General features: G+C 41.2%; 1 protein-coding gene across 2 annotated transcripts in view; it reads right to left on the reverse strand.

Annotated features, from left to right (window-relative positions):
* The window catches only part of PKD1L3 (polycystin 1 like 3, transient receptor potential channel interacting), a 71,682-nt gene that overhangs the window by 1,777 nt on the left and 58,032 nt on the right, over nt 1-11,873 (reverse strand). For both annotated transcript variants that reach the window (XM_059667572.1, XM_059667571.1), the window contains 6 exons: nt 8,322-8,589; nt 7,312-7,445; nt 3,949-4,076; nt 3,200-3,360; nt 1,797-2,007; nt 1,255-1,356 (listed from right to left, as the gene is read on the reverse strand). In XM_059667572.1, the coding sequence (XP_059523555.1) occupies nt 1,255-1,356; nt 1,797-2,007; nt 3,200-3,360; nt 3,949-4,076; nt 7,312-7,445; nt 8,322-8,589 (1,004 nt within the window). The remainder of the gene's footprint in view (nt 1-1,254; nt 1,357-1,796; nt 2,008-3,199; nt 3,361-3,948; nt 4,077-7,311; nt 7,446-8,321; nt 8,590-11,873) is intronic.

Here is an 11,873-nt window from a genome sequence, read left to right on the forward strand (position 1 = left end):
AATCTATATGTCAAAACATTTCCTAGTACCAGCCTGTCATCTACTTAATTGGGCAATTATATCAAGTTTGGGCTGAGTTTTTGATATAAGATTTTTCCCGCCCTGACTGGCTTGGTTCAGTGGATAGAGCGTCAGCCTGCAGACTGAAGGGTCCTGGGTTCGATTCCAGTTGGGGGCATGTACCTTAGTTGTGGGCACATCCCCAGCACGGGGTGTGTAGGAGGCAGCTGATCAATGTTTCTCTCTCATCGATGTTTCTAGCTCTCTATCCCTCTCCCTTCCTCTCTATAAAAAAATCAATATATTAAAAAAAGGATTTTTCCCAATAAGTATAACATCATTTGCCCTTCACATTATATAATATGATTTAACAAAAGTTTATTATTCTGATTGTTAGTTCTTTAGTATAGAAAGTGTTCCAGAGCTGAGGACTTCATCCCCTAGTGATTAGGGCTGGGACCACAATAAAATAATCCTCCCAAAACAGTTATTTTAGGGAGATGGCAACTTTCCACTTTAGAAACTATGTTATGTTGTCCATTTTAGTTAGTAACCTTTGAAATCTAGATTATCAGAATGATAAGCCTTGATGAAAATCTTGTCAGTTTCACTAATTTGAATTGCAGTTTTTCCCTTCCCTAATCAAATCTAATATATGCTTGTGCATTGGACCCAAGTTCTTATCTGGGTTTCCTACTTAATTTTTTTATGTGGAATGGAAAGGGGTTCTATTGGTATTTCCTGGAGAGGAATAATAGGCTCTCTGAAATGAGTATTTGTTAACGGATATGTCACAGCTCTTCTGGAATTGTACTGTCCTTTTTTAAAGTCATTTCCATTGTATACTCCCAAGGGCCACTGCAAAGGCAGCAGCAGCCCGGTGTTAATCTGGTCAGGTACAAGAGCACAGCTCACTCCCAGTGTCCTTGGCAGTAAGATTAAGGATACAGGTAGTGAGAGAGAGGGGACCATGTGGTTAGGAAAGGGCAGATTTCTGAAAATAGCCACCCAAAAGCTTGTGTACATCGGTGGTACCATAAACCAGAATGGCAAAGGCGCTCTCTCCCTTTTCCAATGTTCACTGGGATAGCAGGGCCTGCATTTTAGACAGTATCCCTTTGTTAGATACAGGATGAGCCAGAAGTAGGTTTACAGTTGTGTGGAAAATACTGTTTCCTGTACTCCTACTTTTGCCCAACCCTGCATATTCAACCAAATAGAGGTCTGCAGGGAAAACGGGATTTTTTTTTTTACCTCCTTATAATGAGAGATTCCCATCAGGAGACCAACAAAAGTCACTGCTGAGCTGACAAACGTTCGGTAGTCGGACATGCTCCATCCAAACAGCAGGTTAAACTGAAAAGAGGAAGAAAGACGGGTCGGGGGTGGAGAGCAGTGGAGGCCATTGCAGTTACTTCTGTCTTGAGATGCTTGATAACGATGAGGTCAACATAGAACGAATGGAATAAGGAAATTCTGTAGTGGCCATTTCAATTACTATGCCTAAGAAATACATGAAATTCCTTTGTAATTACATAGTATTTTCATATAAATTGGACCTTCATTCCTGTGAGCTAAATTTTATCCCCACTTCAGAGATGAGACAAATGTGTGAATTTAAGTCCTGTTCTGTATGGAACTACAACCAAAACCAGCTTTCTTACTCCAGTACTTTTTCTCCAAAACTCAGTGCCAACTTGAACTGATGATTTTCCATATAGTGATCTTTTCTAAGGGAGGCAAAGTGACTCCAAGACCATAGGCCCCAGGAAAGACAGACACTGAATGAGACTCACAGCCATGGCGTAGCCTGTCAGCAGGATCACAATGACCAGCAGGAAGCCCACCACCTCATCCCAGGCTTTGGTGAGTGTTCTTCCGATGACCTGCAGCCGGGGGTTAAGATGCAGCAGCGTCCATAGCTGAACAGTTGCCAGCAGAACCAGGAAGCCCATGAGGTGAATGACAGCCGAGTTCACGGTTACTGCCTCATAGAAGCTGATGAACCTGCAGCAGGAAGGCTGACAGTTACTCAGTGTGAACTGTGTGCCATCACCAATTCCTGTGCTGCCAGCTTCTCCAGTTCCCACTGCCCAGTGTAGCAGTTGTGTGAGTCCCGTTAGGTGAGATGTTTGATGTACGAATGCCGCCTTCTAGTGTGGGCTCCTGTATTTGTGCATATGAGAGCAGAAGAAATGTGTTTGGTTGGGAGTTGTGAAGGAAATTTAAAATTTTGACCTGTAGCTGATTTCTTGACTCCAGGTTTATCCTGGAAACCAAGGCCAGCCGCCTCTATTGCTCTGCCTTGAGTTAAACCTCTCCTGTCAAAAGGAGATAGATGAGTTAACAATGACGTGTGCCATTAGGCTGGTCTGTTTTCTGTCATGTGTAATCCTGTACTGTCCTGTGCCAGTAGATAACTGATCCTCTAGGTTTACCAGTGCTGAGAGTAGAAAGATGATTAAACTAGAGGTGAGGGGTGTTCGTAACCAATTAGGAGCTGGTTTATTGTATTTTTTAAGGTTTTGTTATTTGAGAGACACATTCATATCACAATTTTGTTGCAGCTTCTAGACCACCATAGATATGAGTATGTTGGCGTTCAATCAATTCTTTTATTGTCTAAAAACGAGGCAATGCCACACAACAGGCTGGACCTCAGCTGCCAGCATCATTCAGACTGCACAGACCCACTGTCCCTGCATAGCAGCCCTCTGCAAGGCCTTCCTGGGACAGTGCCTCAGTCTCACACAGATCAGTGGCCCAGGCTGTTGACCATGAAAGGTTAGAAAAGGTTGATCAGGGGCACCAGAATGGGTGAACATCCCTACCCAGAAAGCAGCTGCTTTGGATTTAAGTATGTACTACCTGTTGTGGTTTTACTTAAAAGATGACCATTTGTCTTGTCTTAGGTTTTATTCCTTGGCCAGGGTGCAAAATAATGACCCAGGTGGTAAATAGAAGGACACATCCAGGCCCCTGTGCTGTGAAAGGCAGAAGAACTTGATTAGCAATATAAGCTTCTAGTTAATTGTTTTCTCTGCTGGGGACATTAGTCTGAGGTTTCTGTTTAACGTTGGTATTATACAAAAATACCAAAGCAGTGGAGGAGGAGAGGGAGTTTGAAAGAATCCTGTGTGAATCAGGACACTTTGGACATCGAGGAGGAACGTCTGTTGCTTCTCGGGCCCCCTCTTACCTGTCACGGTCGTAGTGGTATTGTGCCATGTTCTTCTTATGTAGAGAAATAAGCTTGATGTCAAGCATCAAGATGGCAAAGCTGGTAAGGATTATGCTCATGTTCAGAATGTTTTTCTTCCTCGTTAAGAACCTCCATCTCTGCTGTTTCAGCCGGCGACCCTAAACAGACAGCACTGTCACTGCTGCTTGCCTGAACTGTTAGCTGCGTCTCCCCTAATGAAATGTCGTGAACACTGGCAAAGCTCGCTCAGCTGGGGCCTTCGATCTGACCTGGGCACAATGTTATAGCCTCAGTTCTGCTCTGTAGTCACTCAGCTGCTGCTAACGAAAAGGTGGCCTTCTCTAATACAGCTTTCACTGGGTACAGTCGTTTTTCCCATTGCTTAAACTTAATAAAAAAAGTTTCTAAGTTGGTTATCAAGCCTGAAAATAAAGAAAACACTGTTTGGCTTAAGATATGTTATCTTTTGCGTACAGCATCTGTATTTTGAGTACTTGCTCTGTTCATCGTGCTTTCAGTCTTGCTGTTGCTTTATAGGGTTAATAACACTGCACACAAAATAATCTTTATACAGACCTACTTCTTTAACTCTTGAAAACTGAAAGAGCTACTTTGTGGAAAAGTAGTCAGCCTTTAACTGAAGTCAAGTTTCTGGAAAAGACCAAATCAGCTATACTTCAAGCAATAATAGCTCATTGTGTAGCTCCCCAAAGAATACCTGGCAAGCCTGAGAATTTTCAACTCACCTGTATGAAGCCGTAGTAACAGACTAGTAGATAATAGATGACTTGTGAGGCAACAGACCAGGCAAAGTCCTTCCTTGATGTCTGAAGGGAAGTTAAAGTGTCCAGTCTTACAGAGGCGAAGAAAGCACCTGAAAATAACATTGAGTCATGAGTTTTTAGAACTTTCCCTTCAAACTCTGTCTTTGAAATAACCCCAACTGTCATTCTATTTTTTGTTTCAAATGTTCTTGAGTTTCTAAGCTCAGTATTTCCTCTAGAGGCGTAATGAATATTAAATGAAATCATGTGCAAAGCTATTGGAGAAATGTGCTTATTGCATTAAAAGTGAGTAGAGGGGAGAGGATTATACTGTTGATCCCACCTAGAGGGCAGTGTCAATGGTTGAATAGCTGTTACAGGTGTTACCCTTATGAGTTAGAATGGCCGCAGGGATATACAGACCTACTGTTGGAAGCTGGTGTTTTACAGAGAACTGATCACTGCAATGTAAAATGGGGACAACAGAGTCAAACGTAAGTGTGGTACTTTCGTTTAAAGCTATTTACAATATATTTTCAGAAAGTAGTATGATTAAAATGCTTTGAACAATTTCAAATGTATTTAAAGCATTAATATTATCCCATGAATACTCAGATGTCTGTATGAGGATAGACTTAAAAAGCTTCAGACTCCACCTAGAAAGACAGTGATTTTGTTGCAGTTTTATAAAAGTATGAAAGATCTTGTGAATATAACTTTTCACAAAGCCCCAAAATACTAGAACTAAGATATGCCCTTAGTAGAAAGTGCCATTTTAAGAACAAATTCCTACTTCACATAGTTAGCTCTCAAGACTGGGACTTTCTGCCCTAACCGGTTTGGCTCAGTGGATAGATCATCGGCCTGCAGAATCAAGGGTCCCAGGTTCGATTCCGGTCAAGGGCATGTACCTTGGTTGCGGGCACATCCCCAGTGGGGAGTGTGCAGGAGGCAGCTGATGGATGTTTCTCTCTCATCGATGTTTCTAACTCTCTATCCCTCTCCCTTCCTCTCTGTAAAAAAATCAATAAAATATATATATATATTTTAAAAAGAATGCCTTAAAAAAAAAATAGACTGGGACTTTCCCTCAGGAAGTAAGTATAGGGAAGTGGGGTACTCTGTGTGGGCCTGGGAAGAAGAAATTCCTGACTAGAAGTAAACCCTGGTGGTAAATAGAAGGACACTTGTGGGCCAATTCTGGGGGAGAGAAGAAAGAAAAGGATTAGGACAGACCTCCTGTTAAAGGGAGGGGAAGTCAATGTACCAGTTTCCCTCTCATCCCTTAACAAAAGCCTCTACAATGACAGTGAAGGGATGAAAAATGACTAAGGGAAAGAAGAGGGCAAATGAGAGGAACGAACTGTTTGGAAGCTGGAAAATGGGCAGATGACACTGACTCAGCAGATTCAAGAAAGCTGAAACCTAAGCAGTAAGAAGCCAGCCCATTCTTACCACAAACCCCAGAAAGGCTGGCAGTGAGGGGCAGCAGGTGCCTCTGAAGGTAGAGGGTCAATTGGAACTGAAAGTGGAATTGATGGCAAGAATGAACTTAGACAGATTGCAGATTTCCTCCCTGTCACAACCCGATAGCCACCCGTCCTGCCTTCCACTACCCAAGACTAAAGGGTTATTTCCTAGTGACGCTGAACTAGAGAGAAAGCTGAACTCGGCGTACATCCGCAAGTCTGTGGAAAAGGGACTTAAGAGGAAGTTTACGTACTGCGTGGTGCGATCCTGACTCCCCTCAACTTCTTTAACAGGCTTATCCTTAGGACAGGCGTTGGAGGGGTCCCTCCTGAAAACTGACTGCCCAAGAGAAAAGACAGGTGCCGGTTGACAAGCTCTATCCACGCAGAGTTCCTAATTAGCATTTGTTTGCCTTTTTTTTACTGTCTCAAATATGAAAGAACAGCCAGATACTTAAAACTTTAACATTAAAAACCAGAAATTAAAGCAAATAAAAAATAAAAAGCTCAGAGAAATTAGAGAAAATGAAGCTGATAAAAACAAAATGAACCTACAGTATCCTCAGAGAGTTGAGAGGATATTGATTCCATAAACAGGAGACTATGCAAAAGAAATATGAGCACAACTCTTAGAAATTAAAATATAAAGATGAAAATTTCAAATGGTTTAGAAATTGAAGTAATCTTTCAGAAATAAGATGGAAAATAGCGAAAACCTAAGAAAATCAGAGGATCAGTTCAGGAGTTCCTACCTCAAAATTCTAGGAATGTCAGGAAGAGAAAATAGAGGGGAAGTTTACAAAGAAATGCAAGTAAAACTTATCAGAGCTTAGGGACACATTTTCAGATGAAAGGCCTTACCACGAGGTCGGTCAGATCCTTTCATGACCCTGGGGACAAAGACAATTCTAAAAACTTGGGAGTGGGACCATCATATTAACAGTATGAGAAGTTAGAAGGCAATGGACTGTACTCTCCAGAAAACAATTGTATCCAGTCAAATAAGCAACCAAATGTGATGACAAAAATTATTTTTAACATGTAAGGCTTCAAAAAATGTACTTCCAGGAAGTTACTGTAGGATGTGCTCCAGCAAAATGGGAAGTAAACCAAGAGAGGAAGACATGGGATCTAGGAGAAAGGAGGCCCAACTGAGGAGAGAAGTGAGGATGATCCCTGGGGTGGCAGGGAAGGGAGAGTCAGGATAAGACTCTAGAGCAGGCCTGGAGAATAACCAATCCCACTGTACCAAAAGGATGGAGGGACCTAAAGAAAGGATCACAAAATGATAGCTTCTGTGATATTTTTGAACAGAATGAGATTTACTTCTAGGAAGAGTTTGGTTCATCTCCAATTAATAGAATGCATGCAAAACCAAAAACAAACAAAAACTATAAACTAGGGAAAACAAACAGTTACGAAAGAAAAGGAATTGTAATACATTACATGGCTAATCTTTGAAAAATATATTATCACAATAATGGAAATACTCAATATTAACCATAAGTTATATTGGGAAAATGAGAAAAAAGAGAAGGTATGTATATGTGTGTATATGTTAAGGGATATTTGTGGGTATAAGAAAGTTAAATCCTCATAAAAAATACATACTATCTAAAACTGGAAGGTTCATGAAATAGCTAATAATCGTTTTAATTTTTAAACTCCAAAAGAACCAGTTAAAAAAGCTGAAAGTTTCTCAAGAGTATAAGAATGAGGTGGGGTATGAAGACTGCTAGGTTTTGCCTTAACTATTTGAGTTTAAAAATTATATTATGTGTAATAACTTTAATTAAAATAGTGTCTTTTAATGATGTAAGAAATCGGGACTTCTGAGATACCCAGGTCAGAGGGAGGAGAGACGAGGCCTTCGTACCCACATTGTTGGATTCCAGAATCAGGGTCACTACACAGAACAGGTTCACGTTAGCATTGAAGACCACGAATTCCACAGAGAGGCTTTTGGTGCGACGGTCTAGCCAGCGGCTCTGTTCGAGATGCTGCAGAACTCTGGGAAGACAGGGGACAGGCCTGCTACTTGCTCCACTCAACCCTGCAAAGGAGCTAAATGCCCTGGCATTTCCAATATTACTCAGACCGGATGAGAAGCTACATTCCCTGACCTAGATGACCTGTGCAGTATTTTATAATTACCAATGCCCACACTTTCACTAGTGATTACGTGACTATAAAAGACTATAGTAAGGATAAAGTTTTCACAATAGTAGTCACACCAAGGTTAAACGTTCAAAAGAATATATTTGGCATTTGAAGTGTGAGGTAGAATTTTATATGCTCTGTCAACTACTATTTGAAGTGTTAAATGCTACTCTTCACTAATATATATTCAGTTTTGAGAGGTGTAAGGGGTCAAAATGTCATTTGATTTGCATTGTTTTTAATGTCTTGCTATAAATTTAAATGAGTAATTTAACTTAGACATTTTCATACATAATGACAAAGACTCTCAGGATTCATATAAACACTAATCTAGATCTCTCTGACAGTTTATTTTGGGCATTTGAATTTTGGATTATTTGTGGTTCTTAAGAAGGGTAGTGTTCTCTCTTATGTTTGAAGAGTATAGTTTGCCCAAGCTAGACTTACCGAGTTCAGCTGCAGCTAGGATTGAATCTGTTGTTTTTCCAGATGAGAAAAAGAATGAGATTTGGCAAACCGGCATGCTAAAACATAACCCTGTAGTTTGAGATTGAACAAGGAATTCTCAAACTAAAAGATACATTTCCTTAAAAGCCTGAAATAAAGGTGTCTGCAAGTGTCATTACAGTTGCTGTCAAACTCAAATGGGTCCTAATTCCTACTTGTCCTAAGAAGGGACCGAAGCAGACACCTTGGTCCTCTTGTTTAGGGCTCAGGCTCGCTCACCTGGTTGCAGAACTAGAGTTCCTCCCAAGTCTGACAGCGTATCCTCCCGAGTAAGTGGCAAACTCCCCTCGGACGGGGTAGCCACCCAGTGCCTCCTGATTCTGATAATGCCAAATGCCGTCTGATTCTGTGTTGTTTGTTTCAGGGGGGCTCCAGTTAACCCCGTAGTTCTCTGTATCCTCCAGATCTTGATGAGATGGCTTCAGAATGCGAATCTGACGAAGCAGAACATTGCCCAAAAGAAAGGAGTTCCCATCGGCAATAAATCCTGGTGAGAGAGTACAGGAAGCCATTGTAAAAACTGCCTCGTTATGTTCTAACAAAAACTGCAGTTTCACCACTGTTTTTAAAAACATTTTTGGAGTTTCCAGTTAATGCAACCAGATGTAATGAACTAGATAATGTATAGGTCATGGTCTATCAGTGGTCGGCACACTCATTAGTCAACAGAGCCAAATACCAACAGTACAACGATTGAAATTTCTTTGGAGCGCCAAATTTTTTAAACTTAAACTATATAGGTAGGTACACTGTTATTCACTTAATGAGGGTACTCCTGAGGCTTAGGAAGAGCCACACTCAAGGGGCCAAAGAGCCGCATGTGGTTCGGGAGCCGCAGTTTGCCGACCACTGGTGTAGGCAGATCATGACAACTGAGGGAGATAGTGGAACATGAGGTCCCTTACTTGTGTCTCGGTAATAATCTGGCAGGTCCCTGCAGACAGTTAGTGGGCGATTGTGGAACTCCATGAAGTCCAAGACCAACAAGGTCCCCCTGTGGCTGACTCACCAATTGTGGGCCTGGCTCCAGATCTAGAAACAGCTCTGTCCTGTGGGCGCTGCTACAGTGCCGTTTGACCTTGGTCCTGCCACCAGCACCACACGCCAAGGGACTCAGGAGGGGTCATTCCTGTCTGTGCCTCAGATAATGGGCCTGCAGAAGGCAGTCCTGACTGTGGACCATAACGTGGCTGAGACCCAGCTGCGGCCCCTCAGCTGTGGTCCAGAAGCCCCCGGAGGCAAGCTTTCCAAACAGTCTGACTAAGGATCTTGAAACCGCCCTATAACGTACCACACCAAAACAAACCAAACACACAATGTTGTGAGATGGCTATGTTAATTAGCTTGATTGTGGTAATCATTTCACAATGTGGTTATATACCAAAATATGTTACGCCTTAAATACATGCAATTTTTGGTTATACCTCAATAAAGCTGGGGCAGCGGAAATGAATCTAAAAACTATTACAGAAAGGCAATTCAGCAAGGTGGCTGGGTACTAAATATCCTTCATATATCCAAATAATATTTACTTAGAGAGAAGTAAATATTATAGAGAAGTAAAATATCTTATTTACAATAGTAACACAAAAGGTAAGCCTAACAAGAGATGTGCAAAAATTTTATGATGAGCAATTGTGAATGTTACTGTGGATGAGATGAGAATAGAAAAGCATACCATATTTCCATATAGGAAGAGAACATTATAAAGATAATAATTCCCCAATTTAAGTTCTTAGTTTGTATCCACATAAATATATAAATCTGTATCTACAACTAAACAAGCTCTTAGTACATAAAAGGTTTCTATTTATCAAAACAGGCAAACAAAATCAAGCAACCCAATGAAAGGCAAGATTTTGGAATGGCATTCATTCATTCATTCAGTCAGTCAGTCAGTCAATCTGTATTAAATGCTCACCTATACCAGATCCTGTTCTAGGTGCTAGGAACAAAGCAGTGGATAAAAGAGTCCCTGTCCACAGAGAGATCACATGTGAGGAGGGAGAGAGGCAATAACCAGACAATATTCTGGTAATGGCTGCTATGAAGAAAAATTTAGGATGAAGGGATAGAGAGTGTTTTGTGGGGAGGGAGCAGCGCTGTTCACTTGGGAAGGGTGATTAGAGAAAGCCACTTTGGTGGCTCATGTAGAGTGAATGAGGGTTAGGGCAGGAGATGAAATAACAGATGTATTTTAGGGGCCAGACTGGGCAGGCCTCTGTAAGCTTTGGAAAGGGTTTGGGATTTTAAATGTGATGGGACTCCATTGGGAGGTTTTAAACAAGGGAGTAACACAGATGTCTGTGTGTTTTTAATCTATACTTGAAATCACCTGATGGGCCAGGCATCAGTCAGGCCATTCCTGAAATCATGTGAAGTGCCAGCATCGCCTCCATCCGGCAGATTTATGTGTTAAAGAAGTAACATCGGGGAAGATGGAATGAAGAAGGGCAAGGGCAGAGGCAAGTTTTGCCCCTTGGAGGTGAAAAACGGTTTCTTAGTTTAGTTTCAACTTTTATTTTCTGGCCAGTGCAGTTGCAAAGTCTTTCCTGTATCTCAGAGCTGCCTGTGCTGGATGGAAAACACCCCTTTCACTGGGCTGTAGGAGATGGGGCCCCACTCATACCTTATAGGGTGCTCATGGGAGTGTTAATTGTTACAATAACTAAGGAGAACAATTTGGCAATTATCTTTCTAAATTAAAAATGTATATACATTTTTAGCAAATCTTTTCAAGGTATTTAGCTTACATATATTTGTACATGTGTAACATTACATATGTACAATGAGAGTAATGGTAATGTTAAAAGATTGGAAACAACTTAAATGTCTATCAGGGTACATCCATGCAGTGGCATTCTATGTAGAAACTGAATAAAACATAACAGGGTCGGCTTTATATAGACTGGTGGAACAATTTCCAGGTAAACTGTCAAGGGAAAAAAAGCAAAGTGTGCATGACAGTGTTTCTAGTGTGTTACCATTTATGATCAGAAATATTTGCAAATGCATAGATTACCTCTGAAAGAATATATAATAAATTGGGAATGTAGTTGCCTCTTGGAAAGAGAAAAGGGGATTATGGAACAAAGGAGAGTTGTATAATATACACTGTTGTACACTGAATTTTCTCCATGTTCATGTTTTAATTATTAAGTATTTTTTTTTAAGTATAGGGAGAGGGATAGAGAGATTGAAACATCAATCAACTACCGCCTGCATGCCCCCCCACCAGATCGAGCCCACAACAGGAATCGAATTATGACCTCCTGGTTCATAGTTCAATGCTCAACTACTGAGCCACACTGGCTGGCCTTAACAAGTATATTAACATGATAGAAAAAAATCATGTTAGAGAATTTGGCAGGAATAGGTTTGTCGGGAACAGGTGGAAAGTTAAAGGACTGGGACTTCTGCAGAAGATGGAGGGAGGAAGTGACAACCTTCAAATATGGTCTCACTTCGTATTTCCTAAATGAAAAATACATAAAATTATGATAAAGTTTTGATCAGTTTTCCATCAGAAGAAAAAAGAAAAAGCAAGCTTAAATTACAGCAAGAGAAATGTGAATTGCCGTAGCCGGTTTGGCTCAGTGGATAGAGCGTTGGCCTGCGGAATGAAAGGTCCCAGGTTCGATTCCGGTCAAAGGCATGTACCTGGGTTGCGGACACTCCCCAGTAGGGAGTGTGCAGGAGGCAGCTGATCGATGTTTCTCTCTCATCGATGTTTCTAACTCTCTATCCCTTTCCCTCCCTCTCTGTAAAAAA

Source organism: Myotis daubentonii, chromosome 15 (assembly GCF_963259705.1).
Source record: "Myotis daubentonii chromosome 15, mMyoDau2.1, whole genome shotgun sequence".
NCBI lineage: Eukaryota > Metazoa > Chordata > Mammalia > Chiroptera > Vespertilionidae > Myotis > Myotis daubentonii.